The sequence below is a fragment of the Anser anser genome (genome assembly GCF_964211835.1).
Source record: "Anser anser genome assembly, chromosome: 27".
Taxonomy (NCBI): domain Eukaryota; kingdom Metazoa; phylum Chordata; class Aves; order Anseriformes; family Anatidae; genus Anser; species Anser anser.
Genome location: NC_139748.1, coordinates 3,681,534 through 3,709,480, shown reverse-complemented (window position 1 = coordinate 3,709,480; position 27,947 = coordinate 3,681,534). Strand labels below are relative to the sequence as shown.

The 27,947-nt window shown below is 48.3% G+C and overlaps 1 protein-coding gene across 1 annotated transcript; it reads right to left on the bottom strand.

Moving 5' to 3' along the window:
* Window positions 1-82: 82 nt before the first annotated feature.
* DSTYK (dual serine/threonine and tyrosine protein kinase) lies at window positions 83-25,541 on the bottom strand. Its single transcript, XM_083812175.1, has 13 exons — window positions 25,199-25,541; window positions 18,546-18,931; window positions 12,113-12,776; window positions 9,357-9,631; window positions 8,866-8,949; window positions 7,430-7,606; window positions 7,035-7,164; window positions 6,609-6,765; window positions 5,744-5,876; window positions 4,963-5,076; window positions 4,366-4,480; window positions 3,133-3,267; window positions 83-2,224 (listed from the first exon to the last, which is right to left on the bottom strand). The coding sequence occupies exons 1-13, from the start codon at window positions 25,431-25,433 to the stop codon at window positions 2,037-2,039; spliced, it is 2,793 nt and encodes a 930-aa protein (XP_083668301.1). The 5' UTR covers window positions 25,434-25,541; the 3' UTR covers window positions 83-2,036.
* Window positions 25,542-27,947: the final 2,406 nt, after the last annotated feature.

Sequence of the window (27,947 nt, the reverse complement as noted above, 5' to 3'; positions counted from 1 at the left end):
CAACGTAGCTACAAACAACACAAAAAAATGCATCAGATAAGTGCCTGGAGATAGTACATAGGAAGAGCTATACAAGCCATTTCTGGAATTGCATATACAGAGGTTTAAATTTTATTCATACATTTATTATTTACATAAGCTATCTCTATTAACCGCAAGAGACTGACATCGACTCTCCTAGTTGTAGGTAAGGTTACTAACCACCGCACACAGTAAAAGAGTTAATACTATTAGTGTCATTGGTGGCATGGACGTGCACCAAGGCAGTGAAATGCCTAGCAATTCTACTTCGGAAAAGTATTCGTTCTTCTGCGCATGTGGTTCTTGGTCGCTGCACCTTGGGCTGGGGCAGCTGGAGCAGCTGTATCTGTATAGAACCGCACTGGTAATGCCATCACAGACCAGAAAAATGCCCACACATGCAAGTAAGTAAAAAAAGTTTATATAAAAAAAGCATTAATTCTGTTTATTGCACAAAGAAGGGAAGATTTAAACTAAACTAATACTGCAGGGTTAAGTATCCCTTTCCTTTGCTCAAGCTGTTTAACAGGCAGATTATCAGTTGTGTTTTTGCTGTGTACTAGACAATAAATTCCAGCAACGGGGTGCAGGAATTCCACATGCCTACACTATTCTGGATGCAGCATGTTAGCTTTCCTGCGAAACAAAGCCACTGGTGACCATCCCCTGCAGCTGGGAAAAACAGTAAGCTTAGGGAGAACTTGCCAACTCACTATTTCCTCACGTAGTAAACAAGGTGCAGTTTCTATTTCAGCCTCCACCGCACAGGTATGTTGCCCTAGAAATGCAAAAGACAAGGGGCAAGGATATTTTCAAGAGCAGCCCTCTTCATAAGGGCGCCAGGACCATCCCAACCCATACCTTCCTTGCAAGGATTTCCCTCCCCCCATTTTTTATTCTTTTCAATACAGCCAAATTAGAGATCCCAGAGTGAAGCAATCAGATGAATGGACACGGCAACAATACACAGCTACTGAAGAATGAATGACCTGTTTTCCCTCGACTATGCTCTCACCAAGCACGTGAATTTAAAAAAGCTGAAGAAACCTTATTTTAAAAATACATCTGTCATAGTTAGCACAATTTAAAACTGTTACTGCCTTCACAACGAATTCAAAGCCCAAATTTAATTAAAATGAATTGGCATTTCCCCCATGGACAGTCATTAGATGTAATGACTTTATGTTTCTCTATTACAATATAGAATCTCTGAGCAGTCTTCCATTTTACCAGAAGACTGTAAAAAAGAAAGGTCAGGTTTCTTCAGATATTTAAATAACTGTTATGAAGCAAAACTACCAGAAAAGAGCTTGTTTACAGAAATAAGGGGTGAAGGGTACATAAGAGATAAATAGCTTATAACTTGGGGTATTTTAACTGCAGTGGAACAGTAGATAATCCCCCTTAGGTAAAACATGGAAGCTTTGCTCCTGTCAATGTAAACATTTGGAGTGTTGCAAGAAGCTAATACAGATAGACACTCTTAGCTTCTAAACGCCTTCAAGCCTAAAGCCTCTTTTTTTTTTCCACTCTGACTGCACTGTAATTGGTGCCAATCTAAGTGATTGGGATAGTGACGTGTTGACTGAAGGCCACCTAGGGCCGTCAGTTAATGGGAAGAGAGCTTTTACTTTACTGAGTAAAGACTGTCATGATCAGCTCCTAGCAACACAGATGCTACCCAAACACACAAGATGTTTTTCTTTGATTGGTGTTTGTGTGGGATTGGCAAAAACCCCTTTCAGTTCAAGGGAGTGGATTTTCTATTTTACTTGTGCCACTCCGTAATAAAAGCTGCAGCGGGGTAACTAGCATCAATAGGGTGTCCCAGGGAGATTTCTCTGGCCTCTGTTCAAGATGAAACATGCCCAGAGTCGCACCTCTACAAGCAACCTTTTGGTTGCTATTACCTGTCCCACTCATGTTAGCCACAAAAAACTGCATCTGAAGAAGCCATCTGCAGAGTTAGGGGTTCAGAATTCTCCCATAATCAAGAATTCTTCTGTGCTTCCTCTTCAAGTAGAGTCATCCAACCCTTTATTTGGGTGCTCAGAGCTTGACTTGCAGAGCCTGTCCATGATCCCCTGCAGCATAGGTTGAACAATCCCCAAGAGAGGGCGCTGGGAGGAATCTCCATCCCAACAGGCTTCCATCAGCTGCCAGCACTCCTCATCAAACACGGGAAGGCGCTCTGGGCGAACTCCTGGAAAAGGGAGAGGAACCCAGTTACCGTCAACCAGGATAGAAAACTGTCTGATGTTCATTACTTTGGTGCAGGTTGAAAACCCCCCCCTCCTCACGAGGGATTTGGAAACAAAATGAGTACTCTCCCCAGTTAAAAAAAAAAAAAAAGGCATTCCCCCTCAAGCACTGTAGTAGTACCTTTGGGAGCAAGTTCACGGTGGGAACAGGCAATGAGTGTAGTGTACGTGGCCTTCTGACCAAACACAAGATTCACTCATCTGAGTTAATCTTTCTCACATGAGAAGGGGAGAGATTATATGGACAGCAACTAAAGGCACAAAGCAGTAAAGCATTCTGACATCACCTTGCAGCATGAAGGATTAAGCTACCTCAAAACACAGTACTAAGCTAACCCTACAGCAGCCTGATGTGAAAGTAAGTTTATATTTCGGGGAACAGCCATCAGCCTTTTACTCAAAATGCAGCCCACCACTGACAGCTTCCCCTCCATGCCACACATGAAGCACTTGAATGTACAGATCACCACGGCCTCCAGGAGCTGCGAGGGATTAAGCATTCTTGAGGGGATCAGGCCACGGTTGGCTGATTCTGGGATCCGGTTTACATCATAAACCCTGCGCAGCAGTACAGTGCTTAGGTGGTGTGTTAGCACAGCTCCTGTGACACTATGGCAAGAAGGCAGCTAACGGAAAGCCTGCTCCTTTCATCCCTGCTAATTTTAGCTAGATTTCAGTAGAACATTTCCAAGATATAAATAAATTTTAATTTTTAGACAGTCAATGAAAGAATACAACTTGTATTTTTACCTTTCAGTTACAAGAGGATAAAAATCTATTTCCTCACCTCCTCTCAAGTTTTACACAAGCACAGTGTCACCCAATAGAGTTCAACATAAGCCATTTATACCTCTTCTAACGTTGTTCCAAAGGTGATCTTTGCTTGCACATCTCTCAAAAGCTTCTGGTAACTTCACATGTCCCGAACAAATGTACCAAAACAGAATGCCAAATGCATAAACATCCACTGAGTTATCGTATTTTCCTGTGACAAATACATATATCTGATCAGCAGGGCAAAAAGAAAAATCACTGGAAACCGAGCAAAACTAATTTCAGTGTTCCACATCCTCAGATTAAAACCATAACTTCATTGCCAGGAGGTAGGACTTGTATGAAGCCTAGCAGCATAACAGGCGTTACTGCTAAAAGTGAAGGGATAAGCTGAAGACCTTCCCTTCTCAGAGAATTTGTACCCTTAACTTGTACCAGCAGCTCCCAAACTGAGGCTCACAGACCACTGCAGGTCAGGTGTATTCTAGAGAATCACACACAAACGTTTCTAAGACCCTCAGTTCTGTTCAGCTCTGCTGCTAGCCCAGGAGTCCACAGAGCTAACAGCAGCCTCTCAATGGAGAAGTTTGGCAACTACTGGTTTATAGCAGGTTCACCCACTGAATAAGAAAAGATTGAGCACAGTAAGTGCGTAAGGGCTAAGCCAATACTCACGTCTTTGTAAGATCAAGATCTGGCCTGCTAGTCACAAGTATTTCATTGTTAGTACTGAGAACCACTTGAATAATAGTTTCTAAATTAACACAAATAGGATTGCTTCAGTTTGGTTGCAATCTTGTCAAAGCAGGGAAACCGTCTCAGGCCAGAAGGACTCTGTTGAACCTGATGTGGACCTTTAAGTGCTACTGCAGGATGCTTGAATAGGAAACTTTCAATTTTAGATCAAGTGCCTGCCAGAAGCACAGTGAATGTGAGCATAGGCTGCATGTTCGCAACAGCTCAGAAATTCTTTACTCAGCAGCTACACAAAAACCAGAGGACCCTTTCTGAGGTATTAACTTGTGAAAGACAAATATTTCCACCTAACAATTGCAAAACTAATAGTTATAGGAGTTTTGATCACTTCACCAAAGCTTCTGAATCCAACAGTTCTCACCTCTTTCAAGTAAGCAAGGATTTAAGACTTAAAATACGGAAAGACAATACATTATGCATTGTAAGCATAGTCTTCTGACCCATTTTTTAATTATTTTTCCCTTCATAAGCAAGTTGATGTATTAGTTTAAAGTAATGGCCTGCAAAATACAAGCCAGAGTGAGACAGTAGTGGATCCAATCCACATGCATACCTGTAAAAAGTTCAGGAGCCATATGAATAGGTGTGCCTACAATACTGCCAGACATCATAGCTTCTGGTTTGCAGAACCCCAAGTCAGTGATTTTGGCTCGATTCTTCTTGTCAAGCTGTAGAAGAATTCATACACAGGCAGCTGATAATCATGCTTCCCAGTTTTATTACTGCTTTTTAATATTACAGTTTTAAGCTGTGTCTGTTCGAAGGGTTGAGCATTTGTTCTCAGGTAAGCTTCTCTGATTGCTTGGCTGCTCATTGACACTTACCTAGCTAAGCTCAGCAACAAAACACGTCTTCACTCGTCTTCTACAGAGGGTGTGGTTTGGGTTTAATAAGGCTAGGAACTAGAAGTCTTACTTGTAGCTCAAGCTCTCTACCTTCAAGAGAAGAGACTCTACTGTTCCTTTTCCCCTAGGCTCTGACTGAAATTGAGCTACAAAACCCTACTGCAAGACCAGTTGTTGCTAACGATAAAATCTTTCAATTCGTGATATATGAATAATGCTATTACTTCATTTATAGCACGCTCCTCCCTCCCACTTAAAGGGCCTCGTAAGACTTCAGGATTAGTCAGATCAAAAGTTTTCCTTACCAAGACATTTTTAAGTTTGATATCCCGGTGCACAAGTCCCTGACTGTGAAGATAACGGATTCCTTCAACCACATCCAAGGCAATCTGTAATCGTGTTTCTAATTCTAGCCCAGCCTGAAAAAATAAACACGCAGACTTAATTCCTACAAGTGGAAGTTACTTTTGCTTACTCTTATTTACCAAGAAAACATCAAAATCTAATTCTTTTAGCTCTTGCAAGACCATCCTCCCAAAAAATTCACCAGGCAACAGAAGCAAGGGGAGCTACTCCTACTTTCCCTATGCACTGGTTTTACCGGTTGAGAGATGGTAGTCTTGCTTATTACTTTTCAACAACAGTAACCACGCTGCTGTAGCCTCAGCACACTTGAGGAGTTTACAAACTTTAAAGAAACAGACATAAGAGCTTGGTGAAAGCCCAAGGAACAGGCAGACAGGAAGGCCAAGAACAAAGCCACATGATTTCTGACATTGCAGCGATACGAGATGTTCCAGCACACGGACTGAGACCAAGGAATATGCACCACTGCACCAATGAAGTCTAGTTCTGATGCTATGTACAGCCCCAGAACACCCCAGAAAAAAGATTATCTGCATAATAAAAAGATCCACAACCCTGCATTTAGCATACAGAATTTTCCCCTTCAGAAGAGGGACGTGGCAGACAGAACCACACCTCACGCTTCCTCACTTCAACACTGCCTGTTTCGCAGATGAACAGATATTTAGGCTTTTTTTAAATGCATACATTAAACTGTACATACACACAGACTGCTGTTACCTTCAGTCCTGTATAGAGGTCTCTGTGCAGCCGTTCCATTATCAATAGGACGGCAATGCTGGAACCTCCTCCATAGCCATAATCTATCACAGAACCATGGAGATGTACGAGCCGCTCGTGTGACTGTAGAGACCTATAACAAGTTCAGCACAGAAAGGTAGGCGTTTTTATCTCCTTCTCTCCACCCCCCAAGCCTCACCTTCTAAAGGAAAAATGCCCAGTAGCTGCAACTTCAGTACAACAGGAGTAAGATCCACCTATAGCGACGCTATCCACGTGCCACGTGTGTAAATAATCACAGCACCCACAGTTCTGATGACCATAACAGTTTAGTACCATCTGATCTAATCAGATTCAAGAAAGCCTATTAAAGCTTACAGTACCAAAGAAACACTATTATTTCAGCTGCCTCTACGGCAGCACTTGCCTGCAGCTATTTAACTGAAGACCAAGTCAGTTTCTGTAGTGTAGACCCAACATTTTATTTTGTGACTTTAGAGAAGACGAAGATTGGAAAAAGAACACCAGAAATCCAGGGAGAAAGAACTGTTTGCTATCATACTCCACTAATTCTAATTTAATCTGAAAACCAGCAAGCATTTGAACAGTATAGATACCAGAGAATCAGATTAGGACAGGAAAGAGCTTCCCTGCCCACCGTTCTGTGCCTGTTACGTTTTGCAGTGACACCAGCAAACTGTCCTGCCTCTGCTAGAAACTGCAGCTTGGCATTTCACGAGGTCAGCTCACTGACTGCAAAGTAGAAATACAGCCAGCAAGGCTCTGCCTACGCAAATAATGTTTGTTTGCAGCAGTGAATTTAAGGACATCCGTACGGAATGAGAAAAGCACTTACAACACGCACCTCATATAGTGAAACTCAAGTGCAAGGTCATTCCAGTGCTTCTCATCTGGAGGAACAACAGATTTCAGTGCACAAGGGAAATGCCCTCCCCAGCTGTCACACAGATAGACCACGCCATACTGTCCTCGGCCCAGCTCACGGCCCAGCTTTGGTTTGCCTGTAAGGCACAACATCCATGTAATCAGAAATTAAAATGTGTTTATTCCTTCATGTTATATGAGAGGTACGCTGTCAGGCTGGCAGCCTGGAGCTTTTCACAGGCTAGCAGCTGCACAACTCAAGGTACTCAGCATGTGTCAGATTGAAGCTCGCTGAAGTGGTTTAGTGCAAAGCAAAACATCCCTCCCACCCGCTTACACCCACTGACTGCTTCAGAAATAGGAGGGTAAAGAAGAGAACACTGAGAACATCAAGCACAGCGCTCACCATGTAACAGCACATCCTGAAGGGACCTGCTCTCCAGCGAGAGTCGTGCTAGCCGAGGAGCGTGATCTTTCCGCACCTTCAGCCACAGGTCTTCTGTTTTCTCCAGCCTGCCAGAATGGCCATCTTCTAGCTGTAAGAGGTATCACACATAGCTGTCATCCTGCCTGGTCCAAAACCCTAGTATAAGAGGGTTGAGGGTCCTTGCACAACTGAGTAGAGGATCCTACTTACAGCATCCCTAGTTTAAAAATGGAATCTTGTATTAGGACACTCGCATCAACTCCACCACCTCTACCGTGCTGTTAACTGCACAAACTGCTCTTTTAGCCATTAAAAATCCTCTAAGAGCATCAACGTACAAAACAAGATTTCCACCTTAACAGCCCCTTACTCACCTGTCGCAGGGAAGCGGCGAAAGCCTCATGGGAACTGTTCAGCCTGGTTCGAAACTGGCTGCAAATGCTCTTGGCTAACTTGGATGCGCTGAGGCTCTCGATAGCATCCTGAGCAACTTTCCTCTTCCAGTCGCTGGTGATGGCAGGTGGGCTCACCCATGTAATCCGCTGGATTATCTAGTAAAAAAGGAAACAGAATTAAGGCACTACTACAGAAAAGCAAAAGGCCAGTCAATTTACCCAGAGTCCTGAGACACCCTGTAACAATACCATCATTTGCACACAGAATTAGGTTAAATAGTTACCTTACAGCGACTGATTTAGAGATACTGATCAGAGTTGCACACATACACACAATAAGAGATCTGATCTTTCTGAATATCCCCTCTGCCCATTCTTACAAGCCAATCACCCTTTCAAATCTGACCAAGGAGGCATGTAGTTACACAGCCACCACCTGGGCAACCTCAGCTGTGGTACAGGACAAGGGCTGGCTCAGTCCCCAGCAAGGGGCTGCTACTTGATCAGGCTGCAGAAACATCTGGAGCCATAATGGAATAAGTGCCCCTGAACAAGGGGATCTTAAGGAAGACAGTTCTGAACTGCTTCACAGCTCACAGCAGAACAGACTGCTTTCAGCTTGTAAGCATACGCAGTAAGCCAGAGCCTCGGGAAGACAGATGTTCCTCAAATGGAGGAAGCTGCAGTGACGCAGCTCTTTGCGGATGGACACCCTGGTGTGGAAGTCCTAGGTGCTGGTATGCACCACTTCCCTTAAATTGCTGGGTGATTAAGCTGCCCTTCTCCGCCCTATATTAGAAGCCACAAAAATCCAGCTGCTTCACACCCAGTCTGGATCCTTCCCCATGCCGATGAAGGACTCCGAAGGTTTGTTACCACTCAGTCCACACTGCACCTATCTGTGAAAAACCCACATTCCTCTCAGCTATCCATACAAAAAACTCAGGAGGGGGAAGGTCATCAACAGCTCTTAGAGTAAACTTCAGAAAGATGTGTGTTTTAACAGACAACTTTAAAACAAAGACCTGAGAAGTCTGGTCTGCTCTGGAGGGAGAACCGTGAATTGAACTGAATCAAGAAGCATTACAAAACAAATGAAAAATGCAAGAAACCCTCAAACCCAAGCAATTATCTGAAATGTAAACAGCAGAAAGTTTCAAAATACTCTTCATCATTCCTTTGCTGTTTCAGAACAGAAGGAAGAAACATTAAAGGGGTATTTGCTTTAAATTTAATATTAGCATTCCCAGGAATAAACTATACGCACAGCCTTTGTGCAAAGCAAGAAAGCAACAGCTTTGCAATGCATGTGCCCAAAGCCTAAGTTTAGAGGAGAGCCATGAGTATTCAAATATTTTTTTGCACCACGAAATTCACTACACTGACACCTACTAAAAGTAATAAAATGCCCTTACCTGTTTGATCTGTTCCCACAGCATCCTGGTTACTGTTGAGCCGGAGTGGAATGTGACTTCAACATGATAGGCAGCATTCAGTATCTGGAAAGCAGGGGAAAGATGAAAGTACGGGAAATTTGGAAGCTACACTCACTATAATATTTGCTACACCCTCCAAAAATGAAAAAAGATACTACGTGGAACACTCCACAATTCACTTAGTTCAATTCATTTATTTTTATTAAGCTCACGGGAGTTTCTAGGCTGTGATTTGTTCACTTTACACAGATTTAGGAAGGGTAAGTGCTAGGCCTGCACGTGAAAATTTAAGAATAAAACTGTTCCCATGTTTTAGCACCTCCCTTAATGACACCAGTCCCCCACACACACCACAAAGCTGTGTTTCTCTAATGTCACTCAGCACCTCCATTTCCTCCCACCCTTGCTACATCAGGATTAAAAAAAAAAGGCTACTCTAGTATTCCAGATAGCCATGTGAGCCACCATACCTGTTTGAGATAATTGCTTGTGATGTGTACAGAAACATCCTTCGACTTCTCCAAATTTCTTGCAGGATGCACTGAAACCTCCCAAGACTCCTCCAGGCTCTTCAGACATCTCTCCAGAGTCCCTACAAAGCTCTCTCGGAGATAGTCCACTGAGCTAATTAACTTGTTGGCAACTGCTTGGTTTAATCGAGAAATAATCAGTTCCTGAATTTGCTTAATACAACACTTTATGTCCTTGGAACTAACAGGTTCCCCATTCTCAGGAATTATGATATCTGCACAGAAGAAAAGAAAGAAATCTTTTGTACTCAGCACATTGCCATTACAACACCGGCTACTGAAAGCTGCTGTGAACGTTTCGCAGAAGAGCTACAGCACAGCACCACTCCAGGCAGCTGCTCCAAAGGCCTTTTCACTGTTTTGATCCTTCAGAGGCTCATTGTTTGCTTTAAACCCAGATATAACCTGAAGCAAGCAGCATTTAACTCATACAAAGAAACCTATGAGCGACAGAAGAACCCACGGAGTGGCTGTTCACAAAGGATTAAAGTTTTTGTCAGTCTGCCTGTCTAGTGCCACAACGCCAGTTTTACACGCGGTCCCCAAACCAATCCTACAGACCTTGATTAAGTTTCCCACGCTGTGCTAGAACACACAAAAGCATTAGAGTAACTTCAAGAATGCACATACGGTTACTCCATTTTCAAGGAAGCTAAAGATCACATCTGACCAAGATGGAAAGTATTCTGATGTTTGCCTCCATTCACTGATGTTTGAACCTGCAGGATGCTGCAACGCCCGATGGACTCCATGCGAGCAATCTGCAGCCACTCCAGGTTTACGGTGGTACAGTGAGGACAAGGCAACCATCGCCCTGAAAATTAGAGGGTAGTTACAGAAGCACAATGCTGGTTTTCTATCTAAAAAATTACAGGTCAGGAATTTTTTCCAAGCCACACCGCAATCCATAAGCAACCGCTGGATGTTATGACGAGTGATACACCAGCCAGGCTGGTTACCCGATTTCTTTTTTCCTGGAACCTTGAGGAGGTTGATTATCACTTGGTATTTTTAAACAAACAGAGCAAATCGCTGATCATGCCCTGCAACCAGTCTGAACAGTACCAGATTACTACGAGGAGCTGCAGATCTTGTCTTTGGATTTTGACCAACAACAGTTCTAGCCTACTTCAAACAAATGCAGTGATCGGCAGATGGCATTAGCTCCTCAAAATAACACCTTCCTCCTTTTAGGATATTACTTCAAATAGAGCGCAGCATCTTGTTGGCTCTCAGTAAGTGATTTTTCTTGTTTCATTTGTGTATAAACAAATATGTATGCAGGTGTTTTGGCCTGTGCTGTCCCTAAACACTCTCCTGCAAATACAGAATCCTGAACTCCGGCACAGCAGTGCCCCAGCTCTGTACAGGTGAGTATCCCTTCTAGTGAGACAGACAAAGCATCAGGAATGATTATTACCCCTCTGAAAATGGAGTAACAGCAGCCCTAAACAGGTAGAATTAACACACACTGACTGCGCCCTTAACATGTGCTAGTTTTTTTTGGTTTGTTTCTCCTAGCACACAGATTGGTGCTAGAATTGAAACAAGCTCTTTATGAGCAATTCATTTTCCAAGGGCACTACAAAAAAACATTTCAAGAAACAGAGAAGATCTCATCCATTTCCCACCTGCAGAAGCAAAAAGATCCAGATGCTAACCTGCAGGATTAATCATAATTCACCATTTCTCTCTCCTCTCCCTCCCAGGACATAGCATTAGTTTGAAATTCAGGGAAAATAGGGCAAGACAAAAATATCTACAATTTTGGCCTCTCACACCACAGAGAATAATTTATGTACTAAGTCAATAGGTTACAGTTATTTTTTGATTTTAAGTAGAAAAGTCTTTCCCTACCAGCCCACAGAAGCACTTTTCCTTTGAAGAGAAACAATTGTTAGAGTAAACCTCGGCTTCGCAAGCAGGAGAGCTGTAGAGTACCAACCTTCAAACTGTCACTTTGATGTTTATGACACGCCACGTATTCCTGCAGACAGGATTTAGATGGCACGTCACCCTTCACACACCTAACACCCTCACGTATTCTTCCAGCTTTTGTGTTCCTAGAAATACTGGTACTTGTAAGATGCAGTGAGAATCCCCACATTTCCCAGAACCACACACCAAATGCCAAGCACAGGCCTCAGGAGCACACTATGCTGATTTTTTTTTTTTTTTAAAAGAAACTTTCACCTACCCAAAAGGGTTTCATCTTAGCAGGTTCTATACTCAGAAGTCTAATGCAAATCTCTCTCAAAGAAAGCAAGCAAAAAGCACAAATCAAGTCTTCACTGCTAAAACTAAACTTTTTTTCCTTAGGATGGATTTATTCCCACGTCCCAACATGCTGGCTGAGGTAAAGTTGAGACTTATTTTCTTCTTCTGCAGAACAGGGAATTAAAACAGAGAAGTAAAATACCCTGCCCAAAACCATGCAGCAAGCTAGAAGGGGGAAAACCATCTGATTTATAAGAAAACAAGACCTCATATTTTGAGATCTCAGATTTAAGGACAGTGCTTTCTACCCAGTAGGTACTACAGAACTAATACCTTTGTGTACCAGTTCAGAGCTGGCTTGCAGAGTCACCTGTCTGGACTGCCACTCAACCATCCCTTAGCAGACTACAACCATCACCCATCGCTCTCCTTTAAAGCCCCGACCAATTTGTTCCAATCACTCTCCTGCCAGTAGTTACCTTTGAATTCCATATTAGCAGCATCTTCCAAGAGCTCCTCTTTCATATTACTAAGAGTCTCTATGATCATGTCCTTCATCTCCTCTTGTTTGCGGTTGGCAATGTTCATCAGAGATTCATAGAGCTCGTTCTCCTTCTTGCGGGTGTACTCCAGCCTCTTGGGAGTGATTTGCAGGTCTCGCTGCATGTCGAAAGCCTGATTGATGAAGATGTTCAGGCAGCGGCAGTGCACCTCGTTCAAGCTGGTGGCTGCTTCCACAAGATGCTTCTGAAGCACCTGCCTGGAAAAAGTGCTTAGGAGACGGAGCTTCTCAAACTGCTCCACCAACATGCTCTGGGCATCGGTGTCAGGACTGGGCGCCCCGCAGCTGCAGTGGTTGGTGCTCAGGTACTCCAGGTCCATCAGCTGGCAGTAGAGGGAGGACTTTTCATTATCAGTTTTTCTGGGAGAGATCAGCTCCACCCCTGACTCTGGCACCTTGAAGAAGAAAATGGGCAAAGAGAATTTCTCTTTGATCTCGCGCAGTTCGTTCTCGTCTGAAGACGAAAGTTCAGCCTCACTGATGGCAAAGATGACAACGAGCAAGACCTGGTTCATGTACTCTCCCAGGGTGGCTTCAGCAGACTGGAATCCACGACACGGTGCTACCACAACGTCCACTTCCTAACAAGCAAGAAGGTAAAAAATAGTTTTGTACAGATCCTTCTCAACACTAACAGAGGCAAGAACACACTGCAATTCATTCACAAAGCACAAAATACGTCCGCACCCTTTACAACAGTTATGGAGTCTCACACACAGCAGCATGCCTTAGTACATAGCCTACCTGTAAGGCTGATGACAGCCCAGTGGCAGAGATGCAGCCAGGAATTAATCAGTACCCACTGACTCCAAAACTCTTATTTTGCACCAAGTGCCTTTAAGGTTTGGCCTCGTTGAGAACAAAACTTAGAAAAGGTTTCCCAGGGGAGTGCTGTCACAGAATAGTTGTTGTTCTTTCGTTTATGCCTGCCCCATTTTGCAACAACCTCTCCCAGTAAATACTCTCGACCTCCCATTGATGTTTACCTGGTCTGCAGCTTGTTGAGGAGATGTTCGTGCTGTCAGTTTTCAGCGTAGCAGATAGCACTACACTACCCACCGCTGCCACCACCACCCTCTTCCAAAGAGCTCCCAGCCAGAAGACTGGGAGGAGAAACACATGGTTGTGAGAAGCTTATCTGTAACATCCTGCAAATCCAGCCAAACCTAGGAGATTTTATTCATTTATTCTCTTACTACCCAGAGTTTCGCTTTCCTGCTGACACTAATTCTTAGTGATCCTACTAAAAAAGTGCACTTTTAAGACCGCTCCTCTCTCTTACAAGCAAGGAGACGGTAATCACCCTTGGATATGTGAGAACAGCGTTGGCATTTCATGCATCACTTCACTAAAATAACGAAAGCAAGTGTTGAAGGCTTGGAACCGAAGATGAACCGAAGCTCCCAGCTCCCAACGAGGGGCTATAATTAAGCCTTCTTCAATCATTTTTCCCTAGAGTTACTTCAATGCCTTGACCACGTGTACGAGCTGCTCCCCGGGGCAGTAACGACTTCCTGCTATCTCGGGACTGCCAGGCGCTGAAGCGGACCTGCCGCAGGCGCAGGAGCCGGCGCAGCAGGGGATGCGCAGCCCGCAGGGCTCCCCGGGACGGGTGACTCACGCCAGCGCCTGTAAACAAAGGAGGAAGCCAGCGCTGTCTCTAGGAGACAGGGAGAAAACCCACACGGGGAACAGAGTGCAGCGGTCCTTCTGTTGCCATAGAGGCCTCTCCGGCTTTTCCAGGGGACGTTAGCAGCACTTCTTCCCCCGCCTTTATTTTTTCAGTTGATGTCCTGCGGAAGTTCTGACGCTGTCCATGCGGCTATCAGGGATCGCTTCCTCCCGTCCGGGGACTACCTGTGAATCACGCCGGATTCCTGAAATTCCCCAGCTGGTTCTCGCAAGGTCACACACTATAAACACACTTCAACACTTCTGACATGGCTGTACGCATGAAATCACTGTGAAGTAACCTCATTCGTAGTTTCTTTAACTAAAAGGTCCTTAGTTTTTATATAAATATCACAGCTTTCTACCCAGCAATCTGAGCTCCAGGTACACAAAGTCACAGCTCTTCCACTACAAGCATGATGCACTGCTCCGCAGCTGTACAGCGGCTGTCAACGACACAGGTTTAAGAAGGACACCATGCACACACCCCGCGTATACATCCACGGGCTCGGACTTGCAAGGCCAGGATGACTGCTGCCTCCCATACCCCAACCAAAAAAATTAAAATCCAGGATGAAGCAGGTCTCGAGCTACAACACGACAAGCCGAGTCCCACAGAAGGCGTCCCGGGACCACTGAGGTGTGCCATTTTACTAAGCTTGAGTCAGCAGCTAAGTTCTTTTTAACTCGTTTGGAAATGAGGAATTGTTTGCTACATCCCAGCAGGATCTTGTCCTATTTCGCTCAGCTTTGGGCAGTTCAATCACTGTTCAGTTAACCGAGGTGCCGAGAAGCTAACCCAATTGAGTCAGATTTCTACCCAAACACATACCAAGCGGAACATGACTGAAGGCCCAGCTCAGTTTTATTCCAAGCCAGGTTGAAGACCCTGCCTTCCAAGGACAGGCTGTGAATCACTGAAGCCAGACAGGTACTCTGCCTCTGTTACATTGAGAGGTAATCTCATAGCCTCCCTTTTAATCTGAGATTCCAGGGGTATATAAAAGTATATATTTAGAAATTCTTAAGCCCGTCCCTCAGCTGATTTTATTTCCTTTTACTTATTTATTGAGATCTTGCCAGCTTATTCTGTTTCCACGGGGATTCCGGTCAGAGGCCAGGTAACCAACCTAGAGAATCGCAGGTAAGCTGAGCGATACCTCTGGCCTCCAGCAGGTACTGCTGTCCTTCACAGACCTACAAAGCTTTTGTTTTGGTTTTGTGCAGTGACTCTGAAGCCCACTAGATCAGGGAATTTTGTTTTACCTCTGCTGGAAGGGGTACACCCTCAGCCAACACTCTGAGAAGCAATGTTCTTTTTCTGACCATGAAATCTTCCCCTGTAAGACACCGCTAAGCCAGCGAAACCAGAAGCAGAGAACAGGTCTCACAAAGAAGGCAGAAATTTCATGCTGCTGGTGCTTTCGGTATCTTCTGCCCTCGGCTATTCCCGTGTAAATGGACAGAGGAGGGACAACCTCAGGTTCTGGGTGCTGGTACCCGGCAGCAGCATCTCAGCACACCCCAAAGTAAAGCAGTGCTGCGTGGAGGGAAGAGCATCTCAGCCAGAACAGAAACCTTTCATGTTTCTGTATTACTGCCACTGCCAAACATGTCAAAAATACTCTCAAGGAGGAGATTTTAAGCAGGATGTACTTTAAAATAACTCCACAGGTATGTAGCCACATTTCTTGCTGCTCGTAACAACTACTAATTAACATGACCTGAATCATCGCTACAGTACCTTAAGAAACGCAACAATAAACTCTGATTTATTTTTTCTGTTGCAGCTCACACAGCCAGCTTGCATTTCTTCATGCATTTTCCAGCTCTGCCAGAGCAGCTGAAATTTCTTCTTTCCCTCAAAGCCCTGGCTGAAACCTTGAGTCCAAGGCTCAAAGTAGAATGAAGCACACAGCAAAATGAAGGCATGAGAAAGGAAGCCTTCAGCTTGGCTACCCTCCTCTGATTCAGCTGTGCCATCCAGATGGAAAGCACTACCTCGCAGAAGTCTGTTTGGGCATCCAGGCTCAACTGATAAGATTTAGGGAAAGAATCAACTGTTTACTTCCACTGCAAATCTAATAATCTGTCTGGTTTGATGGATTATTCCCCGTGACCTAGATGCATTCCTGCGCACAGCGATCCCCAAGGAACAGAGCAGCTTTGCCAGTGTTTTTCTTCCCTGGTCGTTTACCAAAAAACCCCTAAGTTCACATACCTCATAGCACGAGCTGGTGTTCTCCCAGGGGACAACCCAAGCAAATGAATTTTTTGGCTCCCTCCTCCTCACCCCTTTTCTGCGAAACAAGTTGTGATTAAGACATCCCTCGGTAACACAAAACAAGCACGGGCCCAGCCCAGGTATCGAGAGGTTATCAGACCAAACCCAGGGCGCTACACTTGGGGTTCAACATAAAAAGCAGTTCACATCACATTACAGACTTCTTCTGTGATTGAATTCATAACTATTTCAGTCCTGTTAACCTTTCCTCGCTGGAGCAGTGGCTAAGGAGTTTAGATTTAGCAAGCGAGTACCTGCCCCAAGAAGCGTGAGTCAGCACGGAGTGTCTGCACAAAACCACAGCGTGCAACCCAGGTGGCCAAGCCAGCCTGGGCAATTAAGGCTTTTGGTACGAGATGTTTAGGCCCGAAGGGCTGCAGAGCATTCCCCAGATCCTGCAGCCACTGAGGGCCCTTTAATGGTATCCCACTGGTAGATAAGTGTTCCCATCATGCAGAATGAACGCGATTTCAAACGTCAAAATCAAAGGCAGTAAACAAAAAGCATCCTCATCTCCTCAAACTATCCACAGTGAAGGACCTGGAAAGATTTTAAACACCAGCAAGACTGCTAGGTCTCCTTGCCCTCCCAACACCTAGAACAAAGTTACCATGAAGCAGTACTATACTGTAAGCGATCTGCTATTGGGAAGAAAAAAACAGTTAAACTAGGAACTCTGGGTATCAGGTGGGGTAAAATTCAGAGTGGTTTCCCTCCCTCTCTGCCCAAAAGGTGCTGAGCTCCTCCAAGCTATCTGGCTTCTGGGCAAAGCTAAATCCTTGAGATCTGCACTGACTATCACGTTATTGTCAAGCACGCAACTGTTATTAGACTACCAGCTCTGTTACACAAGTTAATAAAAAGCAGAAGTTCTCTCGGAGTAGTTCTGCAGACACAGTTTTGGTTAATGTCCAACAAACCTCATCCATGACCGTTCCAGATATATATTCCATTAATTACAGAAGCTGTGTCCATGACTAGCTGGTATTTTTAACTTTGTTTTCTTGGTGCATGCTAGGCAGAGCTAGAAAACACACATCAGCCAGAAGGGTGAAAGAGACGAGGCCCTCAGCAGGACACCGGACTCCAGTAATTTAACAAGAAGCTATCCCTACCCCGATGAGCTGCTAAAATGCCTAAGCCCTCCTATCAGCATTAAAAATATAGTTTTGTTATTCCTTTTTAGCCCCTAAACTTTATGTAAGGAATCCTTTGACTCAATCTGAGGCTAGCTGTGATTCACCCTCCCTGTCCTTCTAGTGGAAGAGCTTTTTATTTCACCAACCCTTTTCAAATTAATCTGAGTAGATGTTTTCATCTAAACGTCCTAAATATAACCAAGGCCAGACAGAGAGATCTTTGTCGCCCGTGAGAAATATAGATGTAAGGAGGGCTGTAAACTGCAGTGTTGTTAAACTGACCCATATAAAACCATCTCAGTAAAATTAATGTAAAGGTAATACTCTTACGCAAGAGCACGGCAGGATTTTACACGCAGAGCCAGAACAGGCATTTACATTGCAGCACCAGCAGCAGATTTGGTGCTCTTCAGGAAGGTGGTGGACGCTGCGTACAGCCTATAAACACCGTGTTTCTGTTCTTTCAGTGGGTACGGAAAGCCACAAACACCCTACAACATAGCATTGACTTGGCTGCTGCCAACTTCAGCTGCAGTTGGGGTTTGTAAAGCTTTTCAACCTGAGGAAGATGGACCGCGTCTCCATTTCGTGCCTAATTACAATCACGTCTCAATTCAGATGCCCAAGAAAAGCGTTACCTTGACATTTCACTCTCCAGCTAGAAAGTTCATACTCTTATTTGTGTGAGCACAGATCAGATTCCTTGCACATAAGCAACTTGCAGGTAAGAATAAGTTATTGTGGATGTTTGATTGCCAAAGTACAATGCTCTAGGTTGTGTTACCCTACAACAAGATCTCAATGTAAGATCTGAAATGCAAAGAAAGCTTATCAAAGCTATAAAAACCAATGAAATTCAACACTCATCTTTAAAGATATTTGCTAAGCACCAAACCACAACACTTCCAGGACAGGAACGTGGTTCACAAGTAAGTGAAAGGTGGCTGACAAAGCAACGTACCAGCAAGATCACACACAGCCCTGAGAACAGACTCCCACCTTCTCCTTCCTAACGCCTTCAACCTCCACTGACATCACAGGAGTGTAAGAGCCACCCTCATGAAGTCAGCTCATTCTGTCAGAAGTTGGAATTAAGAAGCTTTATTCTTACTAGCCTTTTAGGGTGGAGATTAAAAAGACATCAGGCTTCCAGTTTCTCTTCCGTTAACTAGGAATATTCCTGTGCTTATTGCGGACGTAATTTTGCTACGCCTTAATGAATTCATTACTGCAATGGTACAGAGACACCCAGTTACCTTTAGCAGCGAGTACGGCAGCATGACCTCCAGCTCTGCTATCCGGTGAGCAGGATCTTCGCTGTCCCCACGAATTTCTAAGTCCTCCTCTGGTATCGTGTCCCACTGCCCCCGGTGGGCTGCCATCATATGGACCAGTTCGTACTGCTCAGGAAGTGCCAGACTGACCCGTGTTTGCGTCCCATGCGTGAAACGGATCCGGCGCCTCTTACAGTTCTCCTCGCTGCTGATCTTGGTGGTAGGCAGCAGCTTCTCCCCCAGCAGTATGTTGAGTAACTGGCACTTGGCATTACAGTTCTGGCCGAGAATCAGAAGGCAAGGGTGCCAGCTCACAGTCCGCTGGAGGTGCTCTTCCTCGTGGCGAGGGAAGGAAATGAAGTTCTGCCCTGAAATTGAGGACAGACTGCGTGAGAACAGGTGGGCTGAACAATAATTCTCGTATCTCTAAGCCAGCTGGATGCTACAGTACAGACACCGCTGCCCCACGGCAGGCCACACAGCACCAAGAATTTGCTTAAGCATCCTGGAGCTCACGTCAGCAATTTAAGTGCTCTCACTGCATCGACACAGCCGTCCACAGCAGTTCGATTCGCACCAAGTCACCAGGCAAGTTTGCTACAGCTCTCCCCAGTTATTCCACTAGAAAGTGTTTACACAGAGCTGTCTTAAGCAGGTTAGTGGAAGATTAACCGTCGGCCCTAAAAGCAAAGAGGAAACAATTGTCACGGCTGAAACCAAAGGGCTGATTTCACCTGTGGGGTGGAACAGCGTTTCACCTTGCTCCAGAGTTCAGGGAAGCCTAACGGGTCCCTACAGCGGCCTCTCCCCAAGTTTTGATGCCTTGCCGGTCCACAACGCTCCCATCACATAGAAATAAATGCACCAGCTATGAATGGGGGACAGCCCCACCCACACACTTACAAGGGGTAAATACTTTACATCTACCGGTTCCCGAGAGCATCCTTGGACAAACTCATGGACCAAAGACTAAGAACACCGGCATTAAAGCAGCAACCCCCCCCCTCCAGCCTCAAAAAGAGGCATTCTCGCAAACGGCAGCAGAACTAACAGCTTCTGCCAGCAATCCCCCGTGATGGAAACACAGCCATGGCATGGAAGAAGCTGTCATGCCTTCCCCAGCCCGGGCAGCGCCGAGCCCAAGGGAGGATGCTCTGCTAGCAGCCAGCAGGCTCTCGGTGCGGTCCGTAACGCATTAAGCAACAGGTTCCTCCCCCTGGCTGCACTGCCAATGTATCTCTCCTTTCCATCCCAGAGGACGTGATCTATAGAGCTGATCTAAATCAGCACCGTTTGCCAGATATTATCAACTTCACAAACATTTAGTCTGCTGAAGGAAACTACTGAGCATCTCCGCCTCCTGCAGAGGAGCCAGAACTCCCCGCAGTCACTCTCCTCACCCATCTGCCACGGGAAGCATCAGCTACAACATCCCACTAACCGGGCTGCTTCAATTTAGTCCACAGTGCTGCAGCTCCCTGCATTTGCCTTACTAGAGTAAGGCTGGAAAAAACAGTCTTGGTATTGAATTTAGCTTCTGAGTTCTTTTAGAAGTCCTAAATACAGCTTTTCCCACGCTCAGTCATCTCGGCTGAAGCCTAAGGAGCTTTGCGTCACCTTACACATGGCAACAGAATAATTCTGGTAGTACAAGGAAAAAAAAAAGAAGAGATACAAACAAATTCCCCATCTGCTGCCCTTCAGCACGATTCCCGAGCACAAACCAGCCAGTGTTCCACCGCAGCCAGAGAGCTGGCCCATGTTTCCAGATCTGAAGGCAGATGGCACCCGGGAACGAAACGCCAAATCGAGACGCCGCTGCTACAACCGACTGGCAGGCCTGAACGCTGCCTACCCGGCCGAGTGCCCGGCGTCAGGCAAGGCAGCAAGAACAGCGCCGAGTTAGTCTCGGACGCAGCCCAGCTGAGCAGCACCAGCAGGGATTCTGTAGGGGAAGGTTCCGCTTCACCACGGTTATTAAAATTCCTTTAATGAGTCACATTCTGGCATCCAAAATCGTTTCAGCATCTCGAGGCCCAAGAAAACAAGATACTCCGACACACCGGGATACTCGCACCTCTGCCAACCGAAGGGCAGGCGCCAGTCATTCCACACCTCCTCCTGACAGCACTCCTCAACCCCACAACCCGACCCCCGTAAACCAACAGCCTGGAGACCCCCGAGCCCTGCCTGGGGAGCTCGCGTCCCTCTGGCACACCAAGGAACCCCTGCAAATGGTTACGGGAGACATCGCTTCTTGGAGGTGACCTCAGACAAGCCTCTCAGCCCGTGCAGCCACAGCAGTGGCCACATCAAGTGGCTGAAGGGCAGGATCTGCCCAGCAGTGCACAAAGGAATCAGCAAAAACCCAGACATGGCGCATGTAGACCTTCGTCTACGAGATCTCTTTGATCCAGTTACATCTGTTGAATTCCAGCTGGAATTCAAGCTCGCTCTTCAGACATCAAGCACAAAATAAACAGCTCTGGAAGGAGCTGTACAGGCCACGAAGTCCCCTTCACACGGGCTTTTAACAGGAAAGGAACAAGCAGATTTCACCCTCTACTCGTTCTGGGCACCTTCTGCATTTGCATGTTAACGCCAACACAAGATGATTCAAGTGCAGCAGCTCAGCTGCAGTTACTGAAGCACAGGAGGGCCGTATAAATACCCCATCTTTCAGACACCTTCCTCGCGCGCAACCTCCCCGGGATGGCATTGACGGAACGAGTTTCCTGCAGTCGGTTTCGGCAAGGAAGGCACGAGACAAGCCGGGGCGAACGCAGCCCCCCGCAGCGCTGACCTAACAAAGAGCAGATTCACAACCCGCTCGCTGCGGAGATGCGGCGAGGTTCCCAGCCGCGCGAGCACCTCCTGCCCGCGGCAGGACTTTACCAAAGACTTCCCCTGGCGCTGCACGGCACCCGCGCACCGTACCAGCCAGAGACATGTGATAACCACTTCAGACAACTGGCCGCAGGGGAGTCCTTAAGCGCGTGCATCCGATTAAAGCCCTTGGGATGAAAGGCAGCCTGTGCGAGAACAAGGAAGTCTCTCACCAAGACTCATCCCAGAATTCAGCCCAAGTATCGGCAAAACAACCTTAGGTTGAATCTGCCGAACCTGCAGATGCCCTTAGTGCTTCGCTCGCCCCCTTTTTAAGGAAGGCTGGCTGCGTTTCCCATCTCCTCTCTCTACCGTCTTTATTTCAGGAGTTTCTTCATGAGAACCCCCACCACCACCTCTCCGCGCAGTACCTAGTCCTAAAGCTCATCTCATGTCCATGTACCTGCCAGCACAACGGGAATCCTAACCGGCCTTTGGGGGATCTCAGGCAGAACCGCCACATTTTAACCCAGACTCATACCCTTGGTCAGTACAGCACCAGGACAAGAACTCCCCCAAGCCCGTTGGTTAATACACCCCCCCCCCCCCCAAAACACACCTACGTACGGCACCATCAGGTTACCAGGCCCAGGGCTTCTCTCCCAGCACACACCCATTAAAATAATACCACAGCTACTAACCGGCACTCCGGAGATGCCGCGGTTACCCGGGCAAAAGGTGCAGCTCAGTTTACTTCCCGAAGGAAAGCAAGAAATGAACAGCGAAAACCACCTCCAGTTCCTAGGTCAAAGAGTTTCAACTGCTTCAAGCACAGGACAAAGAAAAACACAGCTAGCACAAAGCACAGTTGCTGGTTTTTTTCCCTTAGTACCTTTACATATAGTAGAAAAAAACGTTACTGAATCCCTAATTAAGATTTGTTTCATACTGACTCTGTAAAAATCACGTTCGCTAACAGCACCAAGAAGGAAACCAAGTGGAAACTCACCGAGCAGCTGTCAGATCTGCCCAGGCTGAAGCTGCGGGGTTGGCCCAGCCCTGTAACAAGTCACTGTAAAAAAACTATTCACGACAAAGCAGGCAGGGTTTGGTTCGGTGCTTCCATTTTCACAACTCTTTGCACCCTTGAAGTTATTTTCCCTCTCTTACCATACGGAATACGTCCTGGTGCTAAGGCCACAGAGGAAACACCCGGTAAGTGACGCCCCACTGTTGCCAAACATTGCTCGTCATCCTCCTCGGCAGAGGAAGGTGGGCCACATTTCCTCCTTTAATCGCCCAGCTTGGCAGGTTCCCGGGGCTGTTCTCAGACGGAGCAGCCCAGGCTGCATTTAGGCTGCTCGGTCTCTGTTGATTCAAAGGGCAGTTACGCTTCTACGCTCTTGCAACAGCTTCGCAGGTGTCCCAAAAGCAAAATCCGCACATTTGTTTTGTTTCCAAGACATCTAGATTTACTTCTGCAGTTTATTTTTCCACTTCAACTGCAGGCAGTAAGCGCCCTGTCCATTTCTCTTCCCGCTCCCTACCCGTTTCACAAACCATTGGCACCCACACCTCCACGCTCCGCAGAGTGCTGCGAGCAGCCTTTGGAACTGATTTATCAAAACGCCTCTTAATGGGAAACCCCTGGTAGGGCAGAGCCTAGGAAAAACGGTTCCGGAGCCAGTACAAAACGTGCCTCTTCAACTCTGGCACTTCAAGTAACTTCCCCACGTTAGAAAGGGGAAAAAATGTTTGTTAACAGAGAAAGTATCTGCTAAGCTTCAGAGAGCACTGGAAATACATAATCAACTGAAACTGCCGAGAAACAAGAAGCTCCATGCAGAGGTGGTTATTCAGGCACACAGGCAATGAGCTATATCAGTGCTCTGGATTTCAAAGGCTTGTGTCTTTTCATGCTTTTACAACACGCGCACACACACACACACATATATATAACCACATTGGTTCCCAGTTATTTTGCCGGTGACTCACTGAAGACAGGCAGCCTCCATCCTTCACCAAGCCCTGCTCTTCATCCTCCCCCTCCTTCCACACTCCCCTCAAGGCTGCCACCTCAGCTCCTCGCCTAACCCGGAGCAGGTTTGTTACCTTGCTCCATACCCACCTGGAGCACCTTGCCGCTTTAATAACAGCTCGAAAACAACCGATTTAAGTTTTATTCTTCAGAACGGTGAATGTTATACAACTTCTTCTGTCTGAAAGCCCGAACCAAGAGCCTACGCTGTTATTACTGTTCGCACAAACAAGATCTAAAGCACTCTGCGTTTCCCGAAGTCCTGATACTTAAGGGCCAACTGGCACCACATTCAGTGTAAACTCAAACCAGGTCAAGGTGAGTATTTGACAGCTAGAAAGTCTCGAGCACTCTGTGGTAGGAAGAGCAGGCAGGATACTTGGGGAAATACGTACCTATGTCAGGAATATTTAACGAACGCTGCCTCCACACCCACAAAGCCCCATAAGCAGCCTTTCAGGGCGCAGTTGATACGTGGCTGGCGATGCTGTACGAGGAGTACCCAAACAGAAGAACACCTCCAGCTGAGTGCTGCCACCCAAACAGCCTTTAGACTAATAGAAAGCAAGTGAAACCAACCAGTTCCTGCTTCTTTGAAGTCACAGAAAGATGTAAACAAACAGAGCAGATTTTTAGACAGCTATCCACTTCTGTTCCGAAAGTTCACGTGGAACACTTCACTCCTTTTTGACACAGGCTGACAGGAGAGCTCAACAACCCTCCAATTTCCAAACCAGAATTATAAGCATAAGACAAGCATGGACAAGTAGCCAACGGAGATGACTCATGAACCATTTGGAAGCGAATAAAGAAGATCTTTATATATATTTAATGTCACGCTAAGCTCTCCTCACAAGACAGTCTTATGGAATAGGAGGACCCGCACAGGGCAGGAGGTCTCCAACCCGCAGCAATGTTTGTCAACAGCCACAGACAAAGACCAAGCGGATGAAGGAGCACCCCCGGCAAAGCTTCACAACCACGCTGCGAGGGCCACCCCGTGCCGGGGGCACCTCACCTTCTTCCCCACACCCCTGTGCAGGATCCAGCCCCCCCCCGGTCCTCACCCACGCTCTGACCTGCCCCCACAGCCCCTCTCACCTCTACCCCGAGTCACCCCACTTCCCTACGTGCACGCCAACCCCACAGCCCCTCTGAACCCCAGAGCACAGCCCGCAGCCCCTCAACAGCACCCTGTCATGGGGCTGCACCCCTCAGAGCCTACCTGCGCCCCCACAACACACCCAGACGCCCACAAACCCACAGTCCCCGTGCCCCCAGACCCAACTGCACCCCTCCACGCCACCTGCACCCCCACAACACAGCCAACCACCCCCTACTTGCCCCTTACTCCCCACCCCACAGGCCCCAAGACCCCAGACCCAGCTGCACCCCTCACAACCCCCGAACCCCACAGACCCCGAACCCCCGCATCCAGCTGCACCCCTCAGAGCCTACCTGGACCCCACAACACACCCAGATGCCCCTCACCCCACATTCCCCGTGCCCCCAGACCCAACTGCGCCCCTCAAAGCCCACCTGCACCCCCATAACACACCCAGTCACCCCCCACCCCACAGACCCCTCACCCCCAGACCCAGCTGCATCCCTCAGAGCCCCCCTCTCCCCCCCAGCCCCTCACGCCACACACCCCTCGCCCCCCCCAGACCCAGCTGCACCCCCCCAGCCCCTCAGGGCGCCCCCACCCCGGCCCCCCCGACCTGACCCAGCCCGGCCCGGCCCCGCCCGCCGCCCCCGGCCCCCCCCTCACCGCCATCCCGGGGGGAGCCGTCCCCACAGCCGGCGGCGGGGGGGGATCCTTCTGCGGGCGTCGCGGAGGCGAAGGGGTGCCCCTGCGAGTACTTGACGTCGCGGAAGAACTTCTTGGTCTCGCGCAGGTTGTGCTGCAGCCGCGCCAGGTGCCGGTTGTAGTGGCCGAAGGAGCGGCACAGCTCGCGGAGCGCCCCGCCGGGCCCCCGCCATGAAGGGGCGCCTTCGCCCTCCATGTCCTGCGGGTCCGCCCCGCTATCCCCTCCCCACCACGGGCCGCGCTCGGCCCCCGCCACGCTGCCGCCTCTCCTCCGGCCTCGCCACCGCCGCCCCCCCCCCCACCCCTCCCGCCTCCCCGACCCCCGCCGCCGCCGCCCTTCCTCTGCCGGGGCAGCGCCTGAGCGAGGCGCGCGGCGGGCGGCGCGGAACCTTTATCGGGGCGCCGCGGGGCAAAGGGGGGGAGGAGGGCGGGCGGACGCCGAGCGCGCAAGGCACGCCGGGAGTCGTAGTTCGGCGGCGCGGGGAGGCTGCGCGCCGCGCGGGGAGCGCCGGGAGTTGTAGGCCCGCCGCGCCGCGGGGTTTGGGGGGGGGTTGTGGGAAGTGTAGTTCCGTGAGGCCCCCCGGGTGGTCATGGCGGCCTGCTTGAGGCCTCCCCACGGTGCTGACCCCGTCGGAGGGGGCCGGCGGGGAGGCGCTGTGAGGGCTGCGGACCCCCACAGTGAAGCGGGGGCTCCCCTTAACGCCATCCCTGTTGCCCCGGTGCCACTCCCCAGTTAAACCAGAGCAAAACCCTCATTTTTATTCCCAAACGGGCAGCGACACCGGGCGGAGGTCCTCGGTCCCCAGCTCCTGCCTCGCCGCCTGAGCTGGGTCGCCCCACGAGGCCCGGGCCCTCTCGGGGGGCTGCAGGGGCCTGGGGCGATGCCTCGGCCTCCTTCCAGGCCCGGCGTGGCGGTGTTGGGGCTCCGAGGGCGGCCGGGGCTGCACGGCCCGGGGCTGGCGCCCACGGCACCCGACGGGCGGCTCCCGGTGCTGGGCGGCCGCAGGGCGGGCAGGTGGGGTGCTGAGGGTCATCGGGGTGCGGGGTGGGGAGAGGTGCGGCGGGACGGGAACACAGAGCCAGAGAAACGGAGAACCACAGAAACAGAGAAACACAGAAACGGAGAACCACAGAAACAGAGAAACACAGAACCAGAGAAACACAGAAACGGAGAAACACAGAACCAGAGAAACACAGAAACGGAGAAACACAGAACCAGAATCACAGAGAAGCGTAGAACCAGAGCGTCATGGAAACACAACCACAGACCCATAAAACCACAGAACCTTAGAACCATGGAATCGTAGAACCATAGAACCACAGAACCATAGAACCGTAGAACCACAGAACCACAGCATCACGGAACCACAGAGGCACAGCAGCACAGAACCACAGCATCACAGACCCACGGCATCAGAGAACCGGAGAAGCGCAGAACCACAGATTCCCAGCACCACAGGACCACGGCTTTAGAGAACCAGACAATCCCAGACTCCTGGCACGGCCGCTTGTTTGCAGAACCGCCCCCGCGCTGCTCCCAGGCCCTTTATTTCTTGTTGGCGCGAAGAGAGCCTGGCGAAAACGTCGTGCCGTGGGATGGCGGAGCTGGGAGCCGCCGCCCGGCCAGGCCCGTCGCAGAGCTCCGCAGCTGGCAGCGCCGCTCGCTGCTCACCCCGGATGGGGCACACACGGGTGGGGACACGGCTGGGGACACGGCTGGGGACACGGGTGGGGACATGGGTGGCAGCAGCAGGGCCCCGGCCTCGGGGCTGCACCGGGACAGGGGCAAAGAAGCACCGCGGGCAGGGCAGCCGCGGCCAGCAGCTCCCTGCATGGGGCCGCAGCATGCTTCAGTGCGGAAGGACGGGGGAAGGAACAAAAATGTGAAAATAAAATTAATTAATTAGTTTCAAAATAAAAATCTGCCAGAAAATTAAAAAAAAAATAAATTAAAAAATAATTAAAATAAAACGTTTAAACGCCAGAAAATAAAGATGGCAGATTAAAATAAATTCGTTTTGAAATAAAAACTGCCCCTACGTTACCCAATTAAAAAATAATAAGAATAATTTAAAGATTAAAACCGGCCAGAAATGAAAATATGAAGTTGAAAAAATAATTAAAAATAAAAAACACCAGAAAATAAAAAATTAACTTAAAAAAATATAATTTTAAAATTAAAACTCGCCAGAAAATAAAAATGCCAAATTAAAAATAATAAATGAATGGCTTAAAAACGAAAAAGAAAAAAGTCCAGAAAACCAAAATACTAAATGCAAAAATTCAATTGCTTAATTTAAATTAAAAAAAAAAAAAAAAACGCCAGAAAAGAAAAAGACTAAATTACCCAAACGTGAATGAATTAATTAAAGGGCAACGAACGGCCACAAGGTACGCGACCGGAGCTACCAACAGGCCGCCCCCCGGTGCCCCCTTGCCCCCCGTTACCCCCCCCCTTGCCCCCCGTTACCCCCCCCTTACCCCCCCTTACCCCCCCCCTTACCCCCCCTTGCCCCCCGTTACCCCCCCCCTTACCCCCCCTTACCCCCCCCCTTACCCCCCCTTACCCCCCCTTACCCCCCCGCCCCCCCCAGCCCCCGTCCCCTCCCCAGCCCCGCCCCGCCTCAGCCAATCGCGTCCCCCCGCCCCGCCCTCCCCGCCTCGCCATTGGCCGCGCCGCCCGCCGCTCCCGCTCCCGCGCCCGGTGCCG

Excerpts from the sequence above, each read along its gene's own strand:
- DSTYK (XM_083812175.1), bottom strand. The coding sequence starts at position 25,433 with ATGGAGGGCGAAGGCGCCCCTTCATGGCGGGGGCCCGGCGGGGCGCTC. Across the intron at positions 5,877-6,608 it reads CTTGAGTTTCACTATATGAG|GTCTCTACAGTCACACGAGC; the intron begins GTGCGTGTTGTA and ends AACTTGTTATAG. Across the intron at positions 5,077-5,743 it reads ACCTCTATACAGGACTGAAG|GCTGGGCTAGAATTAGAAAC; the intron begins GTAACAGCAGTC and ends TTATTTTTTCAG.